This window comes from Arachis hypogaea, chromosome 15, assembly GCF_003086295.3.
Source record: "Arachis hypogaea cultivar Tifrunner chromosome 15, arahy.Tifrunner.gnm2.J5K5, whole genome shotgun sequence".
Lineage (NCBI taxonomy): Eukaryota > Viridiplantae > Streptophyta > Magnoliopsida > Fabales > Fabaceae > Arachis > Arachis hypogaea.
Window position 1 is genome coordinate 142,723,711 of NC_092050.1, and position 26,483 is coordinate 142,750,193.

The 26,483-nt window shown below is 29.1% G+C and overlaps 1 protein-coding gene across 1 annotated transcript; it reads left to right on the top strand.

Moving 5' to 3' along the window:
* Positions 1-20,277: 20,277 nt before the first annotated feature.
* On the top strand, positions 20,278-25,600 carry LOC112751020 (mitogen-activated protein kinase 9). The gene is made up of 11 exons (XM_025799997.3): positions 20,278-20,655; positions 21,392-21,800; positions 21,868-21,995; positions 22,154-22,213; positions 22,755-22,904; positions 23,100-23,255; positions 23,365-23,502; positions 23,587-23,663; positions 24,128-24,229; positions 24,466-24,607; positions 25,146-25,600. Exons 1-11 carry the CDS (start codon positions 20,638-20,640, stop codon positions 25,212-25,214), a joined length of 1,449 nt encoding a protein of 482 aa, XP_025655782.1. The 5' UTR covers positions 20,278-20,637; the 3' UTR covers positions 25,215-25,600.
* Positions 25,601-26,483: the final 883 nt, after the last annotated feature.

The window sequence follows — 26,483 nt, forward strand, 5'->3', positions numbered from 1 at the left end:
TTTCTTTTTTTTTTTAATCTGAATCTGTTGTTGTTGTTGTGGTTGGATTTGAAGAATAATTTTTGTTCTTATTTTGTTCTGTTGTTGTTTTTGGATTGCTTTTAGATGCTGTTGTTTTTTTCATTCTTTTTTTTTTTAAATTTGAATCTGTTGTTGTTGTCGTTGTTGTTGTTAGATTTGAGAATTTGATTTTGTTCATCACAATCTCTAATTTCTAATTTTTGTTCTTGTTTTTGTTCATCACAATCTTGAGTTTTGTTAATTGTATTTAAGGATTTGTAATTTTAAATTTTGTTAATGGAAGAAGAGGAGTAGTGCACAGGTGGAAAAGGAGCATTTTTGTCATTTAGAAAATAATTTTATTATAAAGAACGATTTTAATACGTTTTAAAATGTTGGAGACGATTTTAAATCCAAAATAATGTTGGAGACGAATTTGATTCCGACTCTAAACGTTAGGTACCAAAATAATACTTACCCCTTAAAAATATAAAATATATAAATACAGAAAATATAAATATTTTTTATTCATTAAAATTAATTATTATGAAAATTTTCTATAATATTAAAAAATTATATTAAAATAATATTTTAAACTATAACATAAAAATATAAAATAATTAAATTTTATATTATATTACTTGATAAATAATTAAATTATTATATTCAATACTTATTAACTAACTATTTTTGTTAAAAATACGATTATATTAACTAACTACTTTTGTTAAAAATATTATTATATAATATAATTTTTTATCAAATATTTGCCAAAATATAGTTTATTTAAAATATTATATATAATATATGAAAATATTATTTTTTTTCAATTTGTTTTAGAAAAAACGGAATAAATAATAGGAAAAAATGTATATACAAACTAATTGGAGGTCAATATTATACATATCTACCAAAACGAAAAACGTTACAAGAATCTACCAAGCGAATTTTTTTTATGTAATTTGAATGAGACACATTCGAATTATAAAAATAACATATAAAAATATATTCATATTTATTAAATTTTAATAACTTATAAAAATTTAACAACTTTGTAAATATTCTTTTTATAATAAAAATTAATATTTATTTATATAAAAAATAACATATTTTAGTACTCTTAGTAAGTTTAATGTGAGATGACATTTATAATGAGATTTTTTAATAATTTATAGAAAATATTTATAATTAATATTTTTTAATTTATTATTGAATGTACTTTTTATTGTATTATTATGTGTATTTAATAAAGATTAGTAGACTATGGGCAAAATTTGGTGTAATTCAAATTGGTGCAATTCGAATTAGTGAGGTATTCACGTGCATGCATAGTTCGATTCAGCCTCATCCGAATTAGTAGTACATTTCGTCCATGCATAATTCGAATGACCTCCCTTCTATTTACAATTTCTCTAGTAATTCGAATGGCACTGCTTTGAATTAGTATTGGATTTTATAAGTCTCATTCGAATTACATAAAAAAGTTCACTTGGTAGATCCTTATAACATTTTTTATTTTGGGTGAATTGCGTAATTTTGGTTTCACTTTGATTTAAATATGCATTTTACCCTAAATAATATATATCAACTATGTATATGTATTATATGTGTATATGTAACAGTAATTGATATAAAATTGGTATATATTCTTTTATTCTTTAAACTTTTTAATATATATACCACCTCATAGCTTCTTTTCTCTAGTCTTACTTATTCATATTTATTCTGTGATAATATTAAGTAGATAATAATTTAAATTTTTTTTTAATTTAACATTTATAGTTTCACATATATAATATTTATAATTATATTAATAAGATCATTTTTTTATATTTGATTATTCCTAAATATTTTTTATGTGTTTAATTAAATTTTTTATTCTCTAATTCGACGAGACTTTTATATATATATATATGAGATTGGTATATAAATATCTTTCACAAGATATTTTTTATCATATATAATTTATTAAAATATATTTTGTTAAATTCAAGAGTAAAATATATATTTTTTAGTTTTAATGTAACAAATTTAATATGTTATCTGATTTTAATGTTATTATATTATTATCATTATTTAATATATAAAAAAATTAATAGATATTTTACATATATATATATATATATATATATTAAGAAGATTATTTTATTATATAAAGGTGAAAGCTTTTTATTCCAAAAAATATAAAATAGATAAATACAAAAAATATAAGTAATTTTATTCATTAGGATTAATTATTATGCAAGAAAAATTTTATAATATTAAAAAATTATATTAAAATGATATTTTAAACTACAACATAAAAATATAAAATAATTAAATTTTATTTTATATTATTTGACAACTAATAGATTATTATATTTAAAATTTACTAACTAATTACTTTGTTAAATATATCATTATATAATATAATTTTTTATCAAACTATTTGTAAGAATATAATTTATTTAAAAAAATAATATATAATACATAGAAATATTAATTATTTTTTTTTTGTTTCTTCAAATTTTTTTGGAAAAACTAAATAAATAATATAATTTTTTTTCAATTTTTTAGACAAATTCATATATATAGGTATAATTACATATAATAATTTATTTGTATTTTTATTTGGATAGCCTGACTTTGTATACGTTTTTAATATTTTTAATTGTGTAAATTTTATTAGTTTAGGTCTTACTAATATAAGTAAATATATAATGTGATAGGCATGTATTTAGAATTATATTATTTATTTTATTTTAAAAAAATAAAAAATATGAAAAAGTTAATATCATGTATTAAATATAATATTTTGAATAAATTATATTTTTAAAATATTTAACGAAAAGTTATATTATATAATAATATTTTTAACAAAAGTAGTTAGTTAATAAATTTTAAATATAATAATCTAATTATTTTTCAAGTAATATAAAATAAAATTTTAATTATTTATATTTTTTATTATAATTTAAATATTATTTTAATATAATTTTTTAATATTATAAATTTTTTTTATAATAATTAATCTTAATAAATAAAAAATATTCATATTTTTTGTATTTTTATGTTTTATATTTAATTATTTAAGAATAAAAGATTTTGTTGCCATTTAAAGTATTATATATTAAAGTATTATCATTTAAAATATTTATTTATGTACTAAGATATTTTGTATTTATTAAAGTCCATCAATGTCCTTCTTTTGTATTAGCCTTTGACCGCATCAAACCCGTGCGGGTCCACGGTACACATGCGTGCCAGTGAACCACAGTAGGAGCTCCCGTCCACATCAATTTCCAAAAAACGCAACATGAAAGATTCAAACTTGGAGTAATGAGTATGCAGACCCCGCTCCTCCCGCTACGCCATCAAGCATCTTTATAATTCTTATCACAAAAATTAAATATATAATAATCATAAATGAATTTTTATTTTTTTTATTCTTTTAAACATGAATTGACATGGATACCAAACAAATAACAATACCTATTATACAAACATATTGATATATTAATATTGATTTTGTTATCTTTTATTTTCTCTCGTTCATTTAAATTGAGAAAATATTTTATACTAGTGACTAATTTATTATCTATTTTTTTACCATAAATATTATCTAAGAATTGATATTTGATTAATGATAAATATATTTTTTGAAAAATGCATTTAATTTTTTAGTTTTATTTTTATTTTTATAATTTTATATTTTTATTTAATTATGATCGGGTCAACTGGGTAAATCAGTGACCCACCGGTTAAACCAGTGACCCAGTGACCCAGACATATGATCGGGTCAATTACCGGTTCGGTTCTGATAGCTATGCATACAAGCGTTTTCCCATACAAGTCATTTATATTCACGCGCTTTTACGTTTTTCTCTGTGCCTCTTCTTCTTCTTTCTCCGTGCCTCTTCTTCTTCTTTGTAATTTTTTCTCTCGTTATCGTTGTCATCAACACCACCTCTTTCTCCTCCTCCTCCTCCTCTTCCTCCTTCTTTTTTCATTGGAATTTCTTCTCCTCTTTTTTTTTTCCTTTTTTCTCCATCGTCAGTTATCTCATTGTTGAAGATAATAAATAATTCAGGTTCAAATTGTCAATTGAACCAGAACAAAATTGATTATTATTTTGAATCCAATCAAGTGGCTAAAGTATTGTTCAATTCATAAGAAAAAATATAACATTAGAGGAAACATTTTTCTGCAGTAAATTTGGGTGTAGCACGAAGATATTTGAGTGTAACACGAAGATATTTGGGTGTTTTTTAAGAATTTTTGGGTGTATTTTTATTCTGATAAGTTCTGCATAATTCAAAACTCTTCCTTTTCCTGCTCCTCATCTTCTACTACTTCCTTTTTTTTATTATCATCGCCATCTTCTTCTTCTTTTTTTAGAGAAAATGACAAATAGGTCCCTGACCTTTTGTCCCGCGGACATTTTCGTCCCTGGCCATTGAAAAATACTTTTAAGTTCATGACCTTCACAAAACTCGGATGGATCAGTCCCTCGGTAAACGGAAAATGCATGTCACGCATATGCGTCGCCTGGAAAACTTTCCTCTCATGCGTACACGTGTGTCACGTGTATGCGTTGTGTGGAAAACTTCCTTCTCACGCGTACGCGTCGCCATGAATTTAACAATACCTCATTCTTCATGAATTCTCTACTTTGCATGTTTTTTTTTCATTTCTTTCAAGTCATTCTTGCCTTCAAAACTTTAAATCACTCAAACAAACATATCAAGGCATCGAATGGGAGAAAAGTAAGAATAATACAGCCTCTACATGATTAAAGAAAGTTACAATGATGAAACTGTTAGTAACATTTTTCGTCGATTTTTTTTTTAATTTTCTTTTTTATTTTTTGCATCATCATAGCCTTGCATTATACATCAAAATGTTAATTTAGTATTCTTTTACATCGTATTCTTATTCCAGTACTCTCAATAATTTTATTCTTAATATTATTTTGGAATTCAAAGTTTATGATTATATTATTACCTATTATTAATTTTTTATTTAATTTGTATTTTTAATGAGATCATAATTTATATTATAAAAAATTACACTAAAATATAGTACACGAGAATTACAATTATAAAAGAGAGTACTAAAAATATTTATCTTGACAATGATGGAAATAAATCCAAAATTTTTTATGATATTTTTATATAGATATTTTTAATACTCTTAATATTCTTTTTTAGTACGCTATAATTTTACTATTATTATTCTATACAAAAAAATAATAGGTAAAAAATGTATATAAACAAAAAAAAAAACTAAACCTACGTTTGATGCTTCAAACGCTAAGCTAAACACATCCTAAATTGCTAAATTTAATTTACTTTTCTATCATTCGATGCCTTGATATGTTTGTTTGAATGATTTAAAGTTTTGAAGGCAAGAATGGTTTGAAAGAAATGAAAAAAAAAAAAAACATACAAAATTGAGAATTCATGAAGAAATGAGGTATTGTTAAATTCATGGCGACGCGTACGTGTGAGAGGGAAGTTTTCCACATGATGCGTACGCGTGAGAGGAAAGTTTTCCAGGCGACGCGTACGCGTGACACACGCGTATGCGTGACAAGCCTTTTTCATTGACCAAGGAACTGATCCGTCCGAGTTTTGTGAAGGTCAGGGACTTAAAAGTATTTTTCAATGGTCAAGGACGAAAATGTCCGCAAGGTAAAAGGTCAAGGACCTATTTGTCCTTTTCTCTTTTTTCTATTGTCATCACCATCTTCTTCTTTTTTTTTTCTTATTCATCTTTTCCTTTTTATTTTATATTCTTAAGTTTTTTCTTGTTTTACTCTCTTAACAAGAATAAAAACAAAAAAATCAAACAAAGAAGAAGAAAAAACATATAATGCTGCAAAATTACTTGGAAAAGGATGAAATTACATTCATTTAACTAAAAGAAAGAAAGAAATAAGGAGAAAAAGAAGAAGAAAAAAATGCAGCATTAAAGAAAATATTTTTTTTTATTTGCAGCAAATTTGGGTGTAACACGAATATTTGGGTGTATTTTAGAAATTTTTGGGTGTATTTTTATTCTGATAAGTTCTACATAATTCAAAACTCTTTTTCTTTCTCCTCCTCATCTTCTATTGCTTCTTCTTCTTCATTTTCTTATTTCGTTTTCTTATAATTTTTCTTAGAAAAAAAATTCAAACAAAAAAATACATAATATTACAAAATTAATAAAAAGAGGAGGAGGAAAAAATGTAGCAATAACAACCGTAATAAAAAAAATAACGATGAAGATGAAACACGCAATAAAAAAGGAGGAGAAACGCAAAGAAGAAGGAGAAGAAGAAGGAAGAGGAGGAGGAGAAGAAGGAAGGTGAAGAAGAAGCATCTTCCATAATGGTGAGTGAGAGCGCGCTTTGGAAACGATTGAGTGAATATAGTTTTTATTAGACTTGGCGCAACTTGTAAGACTTGTATGTGTAGCATAACTCTAAAATCTAATAATCTATATAAATATAGCACATCCAATAAACATATAATTATTGTATTCATTTTAAATATACCCATTTACATAGCATTTAAATTATTCAATTTTAGATCTTATATAAATATATATTAGAGTCATAAAATCCTAATTTTTCATAGTCAATTACAATGCGCTTTCTTGAAGGACATCCCTAAGATTAAAACTCTTGGTTGGTTTGATTTAGTTACAATATTCTAAATTCGATCGAGGGAGTTTCAGTTTGGAAATATTACTACAACGAGCTTTTCAATCTTATTTTTTCGCAAAATGATTTTATGGCCATATTTTTGCAGTCATGTGCTATTATTCCCCCATTTGGTGGACAGTTCTGCATGGTAGGGAGTTACTCTTCCTTCATGCATGGGATCTGACTGACTCTGCGACTGTGCTTCACTGTTTCCTCAGTCTCTGCAGATTTAGAGAATGGTGGGCTCTTCGTAGGGCACAAGTTCACTGCATGCATGGTAGATGGAATCGGATAATGTCTGCAAAGAGATGTTAATAAGGAACGTAGACTGAATACTTGGCAATCTTTTTACTATAGGGAATTTGGACGTCTAGAAGTGTCCTTGCATTGTGTTTGAGTAGAAGCACTCACCAACTCAATTTATCATCTTTGCAGCTTTGTCTTCTATACAAGAGTATTCTAACATTTTTATGAATGGGATGCTTAAGTAAATAATGACTATTTTGAATAAACTAATTCATTTTTGTGATTTTCTTTAACTCTATTTTCTTCTTTAGACATTTGCCTCTTTTATATTATAAATTATCCTCTCTATCTCTTTCTTTCTTTTTTTTTTTCTAGATTTTGCTGGGGAATTCCAATGATAAACTGCTATTATCTTTAGAAACGCTAGTTTTGTAATTCAATTCACATAAATAAATCTTTGAAGAAAAAAATTATATTTATTATCGGTAATACTAAAAAAATAAAAAAATTGTCAAAATTTGTCTTATTTAGTATTTATTAATTGTCTGTAAAAAAAGATAAATTATGATTGTTTTGACTAATTTTCTTTAATTACCAAATATTTTTATTTATTATTAGGTGATTACTCCAATATAAAGATTTAGCTTTGTAGAGTTTATGGTTAAATGTGGTTAATTGTCTAAGAAAAATGCTACTTATATAACAAAATTCGGCCTTGAAGGATTACCATGTGTTCATAACACGCAGCGGAAGACAAGAAAGTAATCCTTAAAAATCTATTTTGTGCTTAAATTTTATTCCAATAATATATAGACCAGATCTAAATACCTTTAGACGCTTTAGTAAAACTTTATTCTTCGATTGTACGAAGACTCTATGCGTATCCACACCGAGACCAACCTTTGCTGTCAACTCCTTGACCAATAGACATCTGATCTAAATTGAGAAACCTCTTGCAACTCTTTGCACACCATAAAATTCTTCTCCAAGAATTAAACTCACATACATTTATGTGCGTAGAGGTAAAGGAATAACAACCCTTGTTATTCTCTCTGTCTTTCTCATGTTTTCCTCTACCATTGGCATACATATATATAGTATGAGATTTGTTATTGATTTTAAATTTGAATCTCAATTCAAATTTAAATCATATCTTTAAATTCCAAATCTGAATCCTTTAAATTTTATGAATTATATCATAACAATTTAAAACATAATCGATTTGAATCTCATCCAAATTTATAATTCAAATTCAGAAATAGAATAACTAATTATTCTCAAATCTCATTTAATATTCTCAATTATCATACTATTATTATATTCTTAGTGCTAGCAAAGAATATAATAATATTCCATTTAAATTAATATAATTATTTATTTGATCAAATCAAAATAATAATTAAATAATTTTATAGCAAAGATTAGAACACTCGTTAGTGTGTGACCCCATAGGTTCAATACTAAGCGGGTAGTAAATTAGTCATACTAATTTTACTAATCAAGGTTGGCGTCTAGCAACACTCCTCAACGACCTGATAGTATGAAGTAATATATTTTTACTAAGAACCTCAGAAGAACAAAGTATAATTCCTTCCATCTTTCCAACTCTTGGTTAACCTTTAGAGTATGGTTTAATTGTCAAACTCTAACTTGTTACCATTATTATAATGAACTGTGAATGACTTAAGAAACTCATTTCTTTATTCATTCAATCCCCTTGGCCAAGGTTTTATTCATCTCAGTCATTATAATCAGAGCTCAAACTCTTTACCGAGAGTTGACGGATTCCTTATTGACTAATCATTAATTCTACAAGTATTTAAATCATACCCAATATCCATTCAACTAACACCCTAGGGTATTAGGTGTCCGGAATCAAAGTATAATAAATACATTGTTAATTACTATGACAGTCGCAGGTCAAAGGAAACTCTATTACTATGTTCATCTTGAGAATATCCTATTGACAAATATACAGTAATTATAACCATTAGGAATTCTCAAAGTGAGTCAGTTCAATGGTCATATCTCTATATGCACCATCTATATATATAATTTAATAAATGAGATCTATTAATCTTCATCCAATAAAGACCATTATATATATATTGATCTTTCCAAATTATTAATGTCCTTTTTAATAATCCTTTGACCAAGAACAATTTAAATTAAATTATAAAAGATTTATCTCTCAATATTATGATCACTATCACAATGATAAATCTATAAATTTAATCAAGGACCTTATTATATTAACATTTTAATATAATAACAATAACAAATTATTTGAAACGTGATTGATTGGATTGTGGTCATACTACTTATTTCCAACAATCTCCCATTTGCACAAGAGCCAATCATGATGGATTGGATCTTGGGCATACTATTATCACAATAATCTCCCACTTGCACTAGAGCCAATCAATCATGTGTATAATTTTTCAATGCACATCTGTGTTTATCAAAACTCGTTTGACCTTAAACACCTTTGCTCTTGAGCATGTTTGCTTGCCCTTTTGTAAAATATATCTAGTGCATAATAAATATCACGTTTTCTCAAAACATGAAATCTCCCACTACAATAGTGCATAATTGTATTTTAAGGACAATCCTTATTGAACATAATTATAAAAAATCTAAGTAACCATTAGATCTATCTTTATAGAATTGTATTATTATACAAATAGGCTACTTTTTCAAAAAGTTAGTTTGACGATCAAACATTTTATACTTTCAAGAGAAAGTATATCCTCTATTGAGTAGTATACAATTCTAATAAAAGTAATTGTACTTCCACTCTTTCTTTAAGATGGAATCCCTTTTCTAAAAAAGGAGTTTAACCTCTTATCATAGACATTTTGTCATAAGAAGAGATAAAAATAATCTCATTACTTCTTTAGGGTAACCAATAAATCTCATTTATCAGACCTAGTGTCAATTCTATTGTTGTGCAATCTCTTAACACATATAAGATATCTCCAAACTCTAATGTTCTTGAGTTTCAGCTTATGCCTTTTCCATATCTCATATGGATAAAAAATTGATTTGGTAAAAAATTTGTTAATTTAGCAATATTTCTAAAATGTAGTCTAAATATTTAACAAATAGTGATATTCAACTAAATCAAATTTCATGTTTCTTAAACATGATGGAGTACATAGAGTACTAGTATTTATGCATGAAGAGAATCTCATTCTCTATTCAATAGAATATCAATTAGATATTAGAGATTTTACTTTAAACTCTTATAATAAAAATACTCAATATTTTTATTATTGGTCAAACCAACCCTTAAGAACAATTTTGATTCGCATCCTCAATACCCATGTTAAATTTTTCTAAAAAGATCACAAACCTTAATCATATTAAGGAAAATTTTGTTTGTAACAAAATAAATATCCAAAAATGCTTGCAAGAACAATTCTCGCTAAAGCCATTTGCCTAATGGCATTCCAACTTCTAAAGTTGTTTAATTCAAAATATATTGTCCAATACTCCCACTAGTTTAAATAAAATCTTTGATAGTCATACTATCTTACTTTGGGCACCATACATCTTCTCAAGATGTTCAGTAATAAATAGTGGGTATATGCTTTTGAAATTAGAATTCATAGTTGTCAAAACAACCTATATTATAGTAAAATAATATTTTAGATACTTCACAAGTACTGACTATTCCATCACTAATTTTATTGGACAATATTATTTCAATAGAATTATCATGTCCATGATAACCCTTTCATACATAAGAACAATTCTCAATGTATAGCCAATTTATTACTTTCAAGTATGCCATACGAAAGATGGACATATTTAAAAATTTAAAATATGAAAGTAAATAAGAAATCTATATTTCTGACAAAATTATTTAGAATCATGAATGAGTACCTTGGTTGTCAAGTTGTTACTCATACCTATTCCAAATAAACATGATTAAATTGCATCCTATACAATTATATTCTCAAATAATTATCTGGTTGTCAGACAATTTATTTAACTGAATTATATTTTATACCCCTAGGTTGTCTAGGTTCAAGTATAAAATTAATTCTCTTTATACATTATCATATGCATAAATAAATTCTATCTGTGAGTACAAGTTTCCTGGTTGTCAGGTTGCTCCTTGTAAACAAGAGATAAATTTATTTGTTTGGCAATCTCCTAACTTTTAGGATTTATCTCTATTGTTAGAGAATTTTTCATCAGTACTCATAGAGATTAAATTTTTACTCCCAGATTGTCTAGGCAAAATATAAAATTAAATCCCTAATACATCAAATGTATATACTGATTATTATCTTGAAAATAAAACTCCTGGTTGTCAGGCCGCTCTTTATAATCAAGAATATTATTATAGTGTTCAAAACACATAAATCAAATCAAAATTTGATTTTTCATGTACCAATATTTAGCTTTAAAAAATTTATCAAATCAAATTTGACCTTTATATATACACTTATATATATAAGAAGCAAATAAAATATATTTTGCATCTTATTCCTTTTATTGTGATTAAAATCACAATAAAATTTAATATATAAATAAAATTAAACAAAATATTTGATTATAAATATAACTTTTATATTAAAAGAATGATAATTTAATCACAATTAAATAATCAAATTTCAAATAAATTAACTATTAATTTATTAAAAAATCATCTCAATGAAAATAACTACATCACATGCTTAAATTTTTTTTTTTTAATTAGTCCCATTAATTCACAAATTTTAACAAAATAGGAATAAAATTTAAACACAAAAAGCCAAAGCTCTGATACCACTGAAGGATTACCATGTGTTCATAACACGCAGCGGAAGACAAGAAAGTAATCCTTAAAGATCTATTTTGTGCTTAAATTTTATTCCAATAATATATAGACCAGATCTAAATACCTTTAGACGCTTTAGTAAAACTTTATTCTTCGATTGTACGAAGACTCTATGCGTATCCACACCGAGACCAACCTTTGCTGTCAACTCCTTGACCAATAGACATCTGATCTAAATTGAGAAACCTCTTGCAACTCTTTGCACACCATAAAATTCTTTTCCAAGAATTAGACTCACATACATTTATGTGCGTAGAGGTAAAGGAATAACAACCCTTGTTATTCTCTCTGTCTTTCTCATGTTTTCCTCTACCATTGGCATACATATATATAGTATGAGATTTGTTATTGATTTTAAATTTGAATCTCAATTCAAATTTAAATCATATCTTTAAATTCCAAATCTGAATCCTTTAAATTTTATGAATTATATCATAACAATTTAAAACATAATCGATTTGAATCTCATCCAAATTTATAATTCAAATTCAGAAATAGAATAACTAATTATTCTCAAATCTCATTTAATATTCTCAATTATCATACTATTATTATATTCTTAGTGCTAGCAAAGAATATAATAATATTCCATTTGAATTAATATAATTATTTATTTGATCAAATCAAAATAATAATTAAATAATTCTATAGCAAAGATTAGAACACTCGTTAGTGTGTGACCCCATAGGTTCAATACTAAGCGGGTAGTAAATTAGTCATACTAATTTTACTAATCAAGGTTGGCGTCTAGCAACACTCCTCAACGACCCGATAGTATGAAGTAATATATTTTTACTAAGAACCTCAGAAGAACAAAGTATAATTCCTTCCATCTTTCCAACTCTTGGTTAACCTTTAGAGTATGGTTTAATTGTCAAACTCTAACTTGATACCATTATTATAATGAACTGTGAATGACTTAAGAAACTCATTTCTTTATTCATTCAATCCCCTTGGCCAAGGTTTTATTCATCTCAGTCATTATAATCAGAGCTCAAACTCTTTACCGAGAGTTGACGGATTCCTTATTGACTAATCATTAATTCTACAAGTATTTAAATCATACCCAATATCCATTCAACTAACACCCTAGGGTATTAGGTGTCCGGAATCAAAGTATAATAAATACATTGTTAATTACTATGACAGTCGCAGGTCAAAAGAAACTCTATTACTATGTTCATCTTGAGAATATCCTATTGACAAATATACAGTAATTATAACCATTAGGAATTCTCAAAGTGAGTCAGTTCAATGGTCATATCTCTATATGCACCATCTATATATATAATTTAATAAATGAGATCTATTAATCTTCATCCAATAAAGACCATTATATATATATTGATCTTTCCGAATTATTAATGTCCTTTTTAATAATCCTTTGACCAAGAACAATTTAAATTAAATTATAAAAGATTTATCTCTCAATATTATGATCACTATCACAATGATAAATCTATAAATTTAATCAAGGACCTTATTATATTAACATTTTAATATAATAACAATAACAAATTATTTGAAACGTGATTGATTGGATTGTGGTCATACTACTTATTTCCAACAGGCCTTTATTCAGCTTTTAAATTTAATATTTTATTATTTAATTTTTTAATTAATCTAATTTCCTATTTTTAAGGAATCATTTTTATTTTTAATACTTATCACCGTAAAATTTGTAACTAATTACAATACATTGATTTTTTGTAAACCAAATCATAAAATTTGTAACAACTTTTCGTGTATTAATTTTAAAAAAATCAGTGAAGTTTTCAAAATCAATTAAACTCACTTCAATTATTTTTTTTTTATTCAAAACATTCAAAACTCATGTTAAAAACACATCTAAAATTTTAATAAATAACATAAACACATTTAAAATTATGTATTAACACATCTAAATTATTGTCATTGTAGTTCTAAATTACATATTGAAAACACAGACAAAATTAAACTCAAATACACATCCAAAATTATAAGAATGTACTCTAAATATTTTATCAACATATCCAAAACTCATGTAAAAAAACTTATATATGTACATAAGAACATAATAAACAACATAAACACATCTAATATTATAAGAATGCACTCTAAATATTTTATCAACACATCCAAAAGTCATGTAAAAAAACTTATATATATATATATACATAAGAACATAATGTAAACACATCTAAATTAAGTTAATATTACAACTCCCAAATCAAATATATGAGTAAAAAAAAAATTATAATCACAAATACATTTAAAAAAAATAAAACACAGACATATTCAATATTATACATAAATGGAAAAAAATAGAACCTTTTATTAATCGAAAAAAAAAAGGTCAGGAATGAACTCAACCAAATTTTTTTAAAATTTTGCAAGCAGAACTACCAAAGATAGAAAAGAAGTGCGATATGGAGGAGGAGACAAGGGAGGCACGAGAGGAGGAGGCGGTTGTGCGTGGTGCGAGAGAGGAGACCGGGACGGGAGGAGCCCATTGATGGAGGAGGTGCTGGGATGTGCACGCGTCGCGAGGGAGGTGCGCGTCGCCAAAGGAGGAGATCGTCGCATAGGAGATGCGGAACGCGGGAGAAGGCGAAAGCGGTCACAGATAAGGAGGGAGAAGCGCTGCAGTTATGAATCTTTACGGAAGGAAGATTTTACTAGGGATGAAAATCTGATTTAAAATATTTAGGATCTTATTTGGGATTTGTTAGGATTTATAAGATTTAAATTTAAAATTTGAATTTGAATTTTAGTTAATCTGTTTTTGTAAATTTGTATTTAAATTAAAAAAATAATAAATCTATTTTGATGTGTTTATTTTAATTTTTTTAAATTAATGTAATAAAAAGGCTGAATGAAGGACTAATTTAAAGGATACTTAATTGAATGGATTTTTTATTTTAATAAATAAAATAAATGTAATATTTACCAAAATAAATAATTTTATGAGTATTTACCGATTTAAATTTTCTTGCCATATCTCGTTTACAGTGTAAAAGAGATACGGCACGTCAGCGTGACACGTGTATATCTCGTTTATACTGTAAACGTGTATATCTCGCACCACCGCCCTTTATTGTCGCCATTCTGGAGCATGAGGCAGTGGAGGGTGACGAGGAGTCGGACGAAGATTACGTGACAGATAGTGCGGACAGTGAGTCATCCGATGGTGGCGATGAGGATGAGTTTGTACACCTGCCGGGGCTGTGGCGCGCCATATGCTGCCTCCACCTCACTCGATTCCGGCGCTATCGGCAGTGCCAAGTCACTATCACAGTCTAGATCTGGATGCCATACATGAGAGAACCCTGGTTTCTGACATCTATGAAGTAGATTACAACCTAGATGGCGGTGTAGAGTTTCGGGTCGGCCACAAGTTCAGTAGCCGAGAGGCGGTGCTTCAAGGTGTGAAGAACTACAGTATTCGCAGGAGTGTTGAGTACCGGGTGATCGAGTCTGACCGGTTAAAGTACCATGTGTAGTGCCGTCAAGCCGGCAATGGGTGTCAATGGAGCCTCCGTGTGGCCCTTCGTCAGAATCTCGGATACTGGTAAGTTCAAATTTAATTGTGAATTTGAGTACTTTTGTATGATATGTTATGTAGGTTAGAGATATAGTGTAAGCATAAATGTTTTGTTGTGATTAGGGAGGTTCGGAGGTTTGGTGGACCGCACAGCTGTCTAACACCCACCATGTCTCAAGACCGTCGGCAGTTAGATAGCAGTCTCCTCTGCATTGCCTGATGTGCTGCCACGGGAGGCTTGGCGTCGAGCAGCTGCTCCACCAACGCCCACGTCTTCGTATGGTACCACCTACCAAAGTCACGGAGGCACCCCCGACGGGGTTATCGTGTGTGCGTAGTCCTAGGTGGTACGCCACGCCCTGCAGGGTGATAGTGATGTCCCCATGGGAGATGAAACGTGTGCGTCTTTGGACGCCATCGCTCCACCAGTGCCGAAATAAGGGAATTGTCAAAAGTAAAATCCCTGAGGGGCACCGTGTCACCGAATCCGGCCTCAGCTAGATACGGGACGATGGCGTCCGGTGGAGGTAAAGTATGACTCACTTGCCGGGGCAGTAGGAGGCGAAGCCTCTGAAGAATGGAAAAAAAAATTAGCCTTAAGAATATAATATTTCAACTTTCTAACCTACACATGTCTCTACATTAAATATTCGATAATAGGCAAATCCTAAGTACAGCGTTATAAATACTAACAACATAGCATAAGAATAAGAGAGTTCCAAACTAATAATTATGTCATTCCAACCTAGCACAAGCTAATAGAATTCTAAATTCCTCCTATAGACCTAACTCCTAATTCATATAACTACGTTCCAGTTCTTCATGACTACCCTAATAATGGCCACATTCTTAAATTAAACAAACATAACAAAACTAACATCGAAGTCGGCCGTCCCGGCGTAATGTGTCGTCTCGTTTAGCCTATTGATGTCTCTGTCATTCCCTGCCTGGCGCGCCATCACCGATTCAGTCGAAAGTATGGTCAAAAAGGGTTAAAAGATGAGAGAAAGAGGTTGACAAAGTCAAACTGGGACCCGGAACTAAGCTGTAAACGATTTCTATATATAGGTACGGCATGCCATATTTCGTTTACAGTGTAAACGAGATGACATTCCGGATATCTCGTTTACATACACGTGTCACGCTGACGTGTCATATCTCGTTTAACAAAAAAATTTAAATCGATAAATACTTATAAAATTATTTATTTTGATAAAAATTATTTATTTTATTTATTAAAATAAAAAAGCCTAATTAAATTGATCTAGTAAATAAAACAGTCTATCACAAATCTTGCATCTACAAAGAGACCCACTATAATAGAGTATAGAGGAATACACGCCTTTTCCAAAAAGGATATCAAATGGAGAAATCCATGAACCTAATAAAACCCACCAAATAAAAAGAAATTGCAAAATACAAATTTTAGTAGGGTGGGCCGGTCCGTCGATTTTTTTTAAGGAAAGAGTATAAGAATACAATTCCACTAGATAAATAATTAGGAGCACGGTTAATTGTAGTCAACTAATGATTTTTTTCTGAAGTTTTTTTTGGGAGGGAACGTAGATTTATACTATCACGAGAAATATACAAATTTAATAGAAAAAATATCTAAAATAAAAAAAAATTTAAAATCACTTTAAAAATTTTAAAGTCATTTTAAAAATTCTAAAATTGATTGCAAAAATTCTAAAATTATTTTAAAAATTAATTATAAAAATTTTTAATAAAAAAACATCTAAAACCTAACAAAAAAAAGAAATATCTAAAATTATTTTAAAAATTCTAACAAGCAAAATATCCAAAAGAATTCGAAAATAAGCAAGAAACATATGAGACTATTAAAAAATTATCCAAAATCCAAAAAGAAAAAACATCCAAAAAAAAATAGACATTCAAAACTTAGTAGAAATAAACATGCAAAACTAATAAAAAGAATCCTCCAAAACCAAAAAAAAGAAGAAGGACACAAAAGCACGGCATTTGAATGTGGCGGGACACGACGTCCTTCTTCTTCACTAGCCGTTCTGTTGCGAGTCGTAGTGGTGTGCGGCAAAAGCAATGGCGTGCGACGACCCTCGGCGGCGGGATGCGCGCGCATGCTTTCATGGAGAGAGGGCGCTGCGTCCGTGCGTGCGGTGGCAGGACTGCGTGCGTGCAGCGGTGGGATGAGAGGGAAGTTGCGTCCGTGGTTGCGGCATGGGTGCAGCGGTAGATATGATTTGTTTTGACACTTTTGATCTCACGGTTTTGTTCTGAAAACGAGAGATGATAATAAAACCTCCTACATTCATCCATTAAAATACGTCCACAAGAGTGGGTGCGACAGTGGGAGGGGTGTTGCACCCGCATGCGATAGTGAAAATTGTTTTATTGAGGAATGTTAGGGGGCCAGCAACTTTTGTGATTTGTAGCCATCAAATAGCCGTCAATGATGATTTTAATGGTGTGAGATTGGTGTGAGATTTCATACAATGGCTCACTTTTTTTGCTGGTTATATGCTGACCAAAATTTAACAAAGTTGCTGGCCCCTTAGACTTTTTCTTGTTTATTTTGATACTCTTGATCTTACTGTTTTGTTCTTAAAACGAGGAATGATAGTAAAACCTCCCACACTCATTCATTAAAATACCTCTATAAAAGTGAATTCTTCACAACTTTTTAAGATATATTTTGTACTTAGAGGAATGTTAGGGGCCAGCAATTTTGGTGTTTTGTAACTATCAATTGGCCATCAATAGTGTTTTTAATGGTGTGAGATTACATCTAATGGTGGGAGATCACTCACTTTTGTTTTGATGGTTAAGTACTTGCCAGAAAACACAAAAGTTGCTGGCCCCTAGACTTTTCCTTGTACTTATTTGGGTGCCATTAAATGGATAAAAAAAGATATTTTTTTATTTTTTATTATATTTGATAAATTTCTAATATTAAAAGTAAAAATACTAAAAAAATAAAAATTTTTTTTTGAGAAATTACAACTTATATTTTAAAAAAAAAAAATTTTTTTCTTAAAAAAATATTTTTCACATAATAAATAAATAAAAAAATATTTTTATCTTATTTTATCTAAACATATTTGATAAATAAATTTTTTTTATATAAAATATTCAAACATAAAATTATTTTTATTTTTATAAATTTTTTTTTTAAAAAATATTATTAAAAAAAAATCTTCTTTAAAAATAAAACCCAACAAACCCTTCTTCCCCTCTTTAAACTGAAATAGGAGTCTACACTAATCTGTTTAAGCTGGTTTGTTTTGGTGGGCCGTTTGCCTTTTTTTGGACGAGATATCCTTTTTCACACTCCTACTCTATATTGCTACATCTTTGTTTATTGAAATAATCAGCTTGTTATAACTTATAGTCTAATAACCTATTATGCACGGACAATATGGGATACAATACGATACGGGACACATAGACACATAAATTTTAAAATTTTATAATATATAAGGACACGTATATATATAAATATATAATATTTTTTAGATAAATCATAATAATATTTTGATATTTTATTAATATTAAAATATAAATTAATTTTTTTAATTATTTTTAATGTTTTATTTTAATTATATCAAGTATTTAAAATATTTTTTATTTTAAAAAAATAATAATATATACTATATCTAAATTTATTTTAAAAATATATATTAAGAATAAAACTGAACACACTGACACATGATGTTATTTAGGTGTGTCTAAATTTGTCCAAATTTTTTTTTTATTTTTTATTAAAACACAGTTGAATACAATAAACACGTGTGTCAGACGAGTGTCGATGAGTGTCATGTCTAAAATGTATCCGACACATAGACACGATAACTCAACAAAATATCCGTACTTTATAGCTTATGATTATGTTTTAGCGATTTTTTATTTTATTGACTTGATTTACATTGTATATTGAGTTGATAATATTGATTGGCTAAACAACATGCAAAACAAGAATAATAACACCGTATATGATATTTCTTTACATAAACAATAATAATGCTAAAATATTAATTTGATCATAAAAAATTTTGTCGAAAATTAAAATTATTCCTACCGCTGTTTTTATTTTTAATGATATACCTAATGTTACAATAAATTTCTAAAACGGTCAAGAAATATTAATTTTTAGAAAACGTTATTCCTGAAACAGTTAATTCTAAAATAAAACTCTCTTTTTTCTCACTTAATGGCCAAAATCCTCTTTTATTTTTTTATTATATTTTTAAATATTTTTAAAATTATTTGTCATTTATATTTTTTTGTTTAACTTTTTTTTAAAAGTAAAGGTGAAAATAAACCGAACTAACTCAAGTTTTAGTTTTATCGAGTCTGATCCATATTGTAAATAGATGACTCAAGCCTATTTGTTATTTCTGATTTTTTTTAAAGGTTGAAATCCGATCTGTTTAAATAACGACAAACCCACAAACCTATTTAAAAATCATATCGTGAATTATAACTCAAAACAATAAATTTAAAATTTTAAATTGACATTAAATACATTCAAAAATTTATAATTCATTTATATATCAATCATTAGTCACATATCATAACTGTACTTATAATTTATAATTTAAAAAAAAATATTCTTAACCAATCTTAATCATATATTTTTTTAGTTTTCTTTTATATCTAATACAAGTGAATAGTTAAAAGTCTAAATTAAGAATAATTTATTTAAAAACAAAACTATTTTAACGAGCTTGTTCAATGAGTTTTGTAAATTTTTTTGAAGTTATGATCTGACCTATTTAATTAATAGACTTTATAAAAAACCCATGCATAAAAAGATCTTGTCAAAATGAGTATGGTAAAAAATATTTTTATAAAAATTATTTTAAAGTTAATTTTTATAATTTTATTAATTAAATACATAAAAATTTACAAATTTTCATTATTATATTATTAAAATATTTTTTTTAAATACAAGCTGAATCCGTAAATAATAATAATAATAAGAGGGAAAATTTAGGTATAAAAGAGAGAGAGGAAATGGTAGAGAGAGAGAAAGGAGAAGCATTGGAGTGGAGGAGATTGAAAGGCGAAGAAAGAGGGGGAAGCATTGTTATATGGACGGTGGAAGCACACTCGTGGATGACGTTCGTCAATTCTTCCATCGTTTCACTTCTCCATCTCCTGATATTAACTCTCACCACCACAACATTGATCCTGATCACAACCACCACGACGAAAACGACAACAATGATCATAAAAACAACAAATTCTACCCATGCAATTCCATTGCCAACGTTAACAACGGTGATAACAATCTCGTCCATGTAAACCAATCAACAAGACTTTGAAATCTCTTTCTTGAAAGTTCTCACAGTCCCTACTCGCTCACACCTCAAAACGCCTCCTTCAATGGATCGTAACAAAAAGGTTCTTTTCCTTTGTTTATTTATTATTTCTTTTTTGGTGCTTATTTTCTGTTCGTCAAAATACCTGATTGCTTGTTTTGTGGTTTTACTTAATGGGTTATGCTCAAGTTTCAACCTTTTTTATTTGGGTGTTTTGTTTTGTTTTGTTTTTTTTAATTGTTTACCTTTCGTGTGATCAAATGGGTTATATACCATGTATATGTGTGCTTTGTTTGTTTGATCATGGCGTAGGCTATGCCTGACGTCACATAATATACCCTTTTTGTGTGTGAACATGCAAAAGGATAGGGAAATACTAGATGTGAAATTGGATTATGCAAAGTGTTGCATGCTACGTTTTCTTTAATCTTAGGGGAATCATAGATTGCATTTATCTGCATGGTTTCGATGTAACCCCTATTCACTTATATTATAGCTGTGTTTTGATTTTGTGTTTAGAAGTTTCATGCAATTTTTTATGTTGGCTATTCTTCATAGAATAGTGACTACGATATGAAGAGTTGCCAACTTTGATGGCATTGTCCGTGTATATGAATTTGCAAGATTGTGTCCTTTTGGACAGTCCCTTATCTTTCTTTGTAATGTTTTCTGATGCTTTCCAAATCTCTGTGTTTTACAATTGTTACCATAGATTTTGCAGCAATTCTAAGGACAAAAGCTCCAATTATATGGTAGTATTGTGATAATTTCTACATGTTTTATATATTTTTGCATAATGGTTTCTGGTTGTCAAACAGGGTGCACCGGAGGATAAGTTTTTTACCGAGTACGGAGAGGCAAGCCGATATGAGATTCAAGAAGTTGTTGGAAAAGGAAGTTATGGTATTGTGGGTGCTGCCATTGACACTCATACTGGGGAAAAAGTTGCAATCAAGAAAATTAATGATGTTTTTGAGCATGTATCGGATGCCACACGAATCCTAAGAGAAATAAAGCTACTTCGGTTGCTTCGACATCCTGATATAGTAGAAATTAGGCATATAATGCTTCCTCCTTCTCGGAGAGAGTTCAAGGATGTCTATGTTGTATTTGAGTTGATGGAGTCTGATCTTCATCAAGTCATTAAAGCAAATGATGACCTTTCGCCTGAACACTACCAGTTTTTCTTATACCAACTTCTTCGGGGTCTAAAATACATACATTCAGGTATTCTTATAACTAAGTTCTTGGTTTTTGAGATTTTATTAAAACTAAATGATACTTTTTCTTACAGCTAATGTCTTTCATCGCGACTTAAAGCCGAAAAATATTCTTGCTAATGCTGATTGTAAACTTAAGATATGCGATTTTGGGCTTGCTCGCGTATCATTCAATGAAGCCCCGCCAGCTATTTTCTGGACTGTAAGTATTTTGATCCACAGATCATGGCAATGTGTTGCACTTGTTAATTATGTCCTTCCTTTTAAGATTTTCAGTAGTAAGATGCAATTCATTATTTCTATTCTAGAGATCATCACTCTAGACCTCTTGCTGACTCACTTTACCTACTTCTTACTAAGGACTATGTTGCAACTCGATGGTATCGTGCACCTGAACTATGCGGTTCTTTTTTCTCAAAAGTAAGCCTTTTTGACTCTGTCTGGACCCTACATACTAAGACTTATGTAGTTTGCATCAATGCATCATACACCTGTGCTGTTATTCCTCCAAATCCATTTTTCTTAATTTGTGCGATATAATCTAGTTTCCTATTGTCCTATCTTCAAATATGACCATCAGCATGATCTTGCGTAATTCTTTACATGGAAATGCTTCTTCATTTTAGAGATGATGCAGTATTTCCACCACAAACATCCTTGCTATTTATTATTGATAAATTGATTGGGGAAGGAGGGATTTCAAACTTGGGGATAATAACATAACCTTCAAAACAACTAAACCTAGATACAATAGGAGTGAATAAAAAAAAAAAAAAACATAAGAATTGGTAGTTGCACCTAATTATGTTTTATAAAGGGGTTGTGATTTATATTATTGTTGAACCTCTCTTTGCATTCTGTATCTTTATTAGCAAATACCTACAGGTTTTGAAAGATATAAGAAATTGAATTTGCTTAACTTTTAAGTATGTGCGTAAGTTTAAATCCTTGTCTTTTGCAGTATACCCCCGCTATTGATATTTGGAGCATTGGATGCATATTTGCAGAAATGCTCACTGGGAGGCCATTGTTTCCTGGGAAAAATGTGGTGCATCAATTGGATCTCATGACCGATTTGCTTGGTACTCCTCCTGCCGAATCCATTTCCAGGGTTGGTTTTTCTGAATCTAGTTTGAAGTTTTTGAATACCAATGGGTCAAGCCTGTGACATGTTCTAATGACGGACAATTAATTCTAAAATGTTATTTGTCCTTTTTTCTTGACATTCTTACTGTCTAATGTTTCTAAGATTCATCTTCGAATGATCTTTCCCTCTCAGAAATAATTTTTAAACTTGATTTCACAGATTCGAAATGAGAAGGCTAGAAGGTATCTTAGTAGCATGCGGAAAAAGCAACCAGTTCCCTTCACCAAAAAATTTCCAAATGCAGATGTGCTGGCTCTTCGTTTGCTGGAACGGCTACTTGCATTTGATCCTAAAGATCGTCCAACAGCTGAAGAGGTTGCTAGTTACACTAGATACTTACTGAAATGAAATTTTGTTGAGCATTTTCAAAATATTTGTGAGGATAAAACTTGCCAGTTTCCTCATGTATTTGATGTGATTGCAGGCATTAGCTGATCCTTACTTCAATGGTTTGGCAAGTGTAGATCGCGAACCATCCACTCAGCCCATTTCAAAGCTTGAGTTTGAGTTTGAGAGAAGGAAATTGACCAAAGATGATGTCAGAGAGTTGATTTATCGAGAGGTATTGTCATACATTTCAACAAATCTTGGTGGAATTTATTCTTCTGTGTGCTCTACTAATTAATTATGCATTTGAACCAATCAGATTCTAGAGTATCATCCACAGATGCTCCAAGAATATCTTCGTGGTGGAGAGCAAACAAGTGGTTTCATGTATCCAAGGTAAAGCAGTGTTTCTGAGAAGTCTTGTCTGTTTCATTCTCCTATGCCATTGGCCTCTAGATAATAATTTCCCTGCTTAAATATTTACTAATTTCGAAGTTCTTTTTTTTGGCTTCGGAACTTGTTACACTCTTCATGCTTGAATATATTTTTCTGATTTAGAATGTTTCCAAACTTCGTCGGATATTATTTGCTGCAAAATTTTATGTTTATAAGTGCATGTCTTAGAAGAACTTTTATGTTCTCCCAATAATTATCAATTGTACAACAATTTGGATTGAAAAAAAAAAAAGGTCAAATGGGGAAAGGGAAAATCCTACCCGTAAAGTGCATGTAAGTCAATCCCAAGGGATGAGCACTCTTATAAAGGCTTTTGTGGAGTTAGGGCTACCCAATTCTAATATTCGTTCTTAAAAAGTGTTCTATGATTGTGATTTAATCAAGTTTGTTATCTTGCTGTACAGTGGAGTTGATCGGTTTAAGCGACAATTTGCGCATCTTGAGGAACTTCAAGGCAAAGGTGAACGAAACACCCCGTTGCAGAGACAGAATGTCTCCTTGCCTAGGTAAAGTTTGTCAGATATCATGTCAATTGATAGTTCCGAGATTCTGATTAGTGGTACTCTCTGGATCAATAGCTAAAACCTTTTGAAGTCTGAATTTGTTCCATTGCTGGAGTTGCAGACTTGCACCATGAACAGACAGAACAACCTTTTAATCTTATTCTTTAATCAAGCTTTTTTGTTTTACACATTTTCATAAGGAATCATGCATTAATTATTTCAACCTCACTTTTTTATAGAGAGCGAGTTGCTGCTTCCAACGATGAAACTGACAAGGATGGTGAACAACAGAGTCCTTCAGATACGCCAGGTTCACGGAGCTTATTGAAGAGTGCTAGCATTACTTCCAAGTCTTATGTCAAAGCAAATAGAGATCCAGAGGTAGTTAACTCTCTTTCCACGCTTTGTTGTATATTTTTTAGTCCTTGTTTAGGATAAAATGGAAAATGGCTCTTGCCAAGATTTCGTAATCATGATTTGTGTTCTACCAAGTGAAATTGTAGTATGATATTCAGATTTTCCTCATTCATACTACACATCTTGGTAATCAGAATTTGTATATATGAACATTGAATCTTTAAGAAATGAGCTTTTTATATGTTCCCTTCCCTCATTTGAAATTTTGGCCTGATTGGTGTATTTGCATTTAACCATACTCAAATGGTATGAATGTATGTATTCAAAATTAGATGCAAAAGTATATGGAACCAACCAACTTTAAATTAGCCAACATTAACCGACTTCAGGGTTTAGGTTTATATAATTTAGGATTTACGGTCTACGATTTAAGATAAACAATAATTTTAAAAAAGTTGGGTGATGCTGGCCGAAAAAAGTTGGTTCCCTAGCATTACTCAAACTAGAACTTTTTGCATTTATTTCTCTCCTTGTTAAGTTGGCGTTATTCCATTTTCCGCAGGAGCCAATTATGGAAGCCAATGATGAGGTGGCTGAGATGACGGAGAAAATTGCTGTCCTCCATGCTTAGTTCAAGCCTTGAATCATGATTTTGATCTAACCCTCAGGCCTCATGCATTCAGAGGCCTTAATTCAATGCTATTCCCCCTTCTTCTCAAAGACAGTTTTTCGTTTTGACCGACAATGGCTTGGAAAGGTTGCACAGAAATTCTACACTCTTTTTGGTACAAGAATCTTTAATATAGGATTCCGTTGTCATGATTCATGAACTACCATTTTTGTATTACTACTTATTAAGTCTTGTAAACAGAATGTATAGTATAGTAGTACTCAATTCTTTATTGTGAAACAGATGTTAGGGATGGTCCTAGTTCATTAGTTTCTTCTCAATGCAAAACATTAGCAGAAAAAGCTTACTTCTGCATGTATTTGAAGAGAAATTCTCCTATTACATAATTTCCATGGTGCGCAAGATTGCTAGGCTTGCTCAAACTGTGAGCACTATGTACATTTTGGAATGCCTAATTCCAAGTGTAATGCCTCAAGCAAATTAAGGCAAGATTTCTGTTATTTAGGTATAAAAGCAAATAATGTCAGAATAATAAATGGCACACATGCTAAAGAAAAATAGGGATAATTGGTAGTTTGGTACTTGTTGAGCGTGCCAAAACATGTTTTTAAACGAAAAACTTCAATTTGAGATATTTAAATGGTAGATTTAATTAAAGGGTGCTTTAAGGCTTAAGGATAACAGTTAAAAGAATAAAAGTAGAGGATTTTGATTATTTTAATACATTCAATGCATAAAGGACTTAAAAAGAATAAGAATTATTTTTAATTTATATTTTTTATTAAAATTTTATGTTTTCAATATTCTGAAAACATAGATACAATGCACTAGCTTTATTTATAAATGTAAATGGCATACTAAGTCTTTGATCATCGAGTAACATTCCCTTTACAATAATTTTTTATGAATCTTTATCCTAATCATGTTTTTTTAACCTCAATTTTATATGCATAGATAACACATCTTTTTATAAATTATTACCGATCCTTTTGTATTAAACAATGTTATTTGAATTTATCTATCTATTTATTTACTTATATATTATACGAAAATGGTAATGTCTTTTTATTTTGATAATGTCATTTTTTTTTACAAATTTATATATAAGATAATGTAAAAAAATTATGTGAAGAGTGATATTATAACATCATTTAATTTGATAAATTAAAGACTAATTTATTATAAATTTAAGTTTTGTTTAAAAATTTAATTTTATCAATAAATTGTTAGATGTATAAGATGAAATTCGAATTTCTAACACTTATTTAA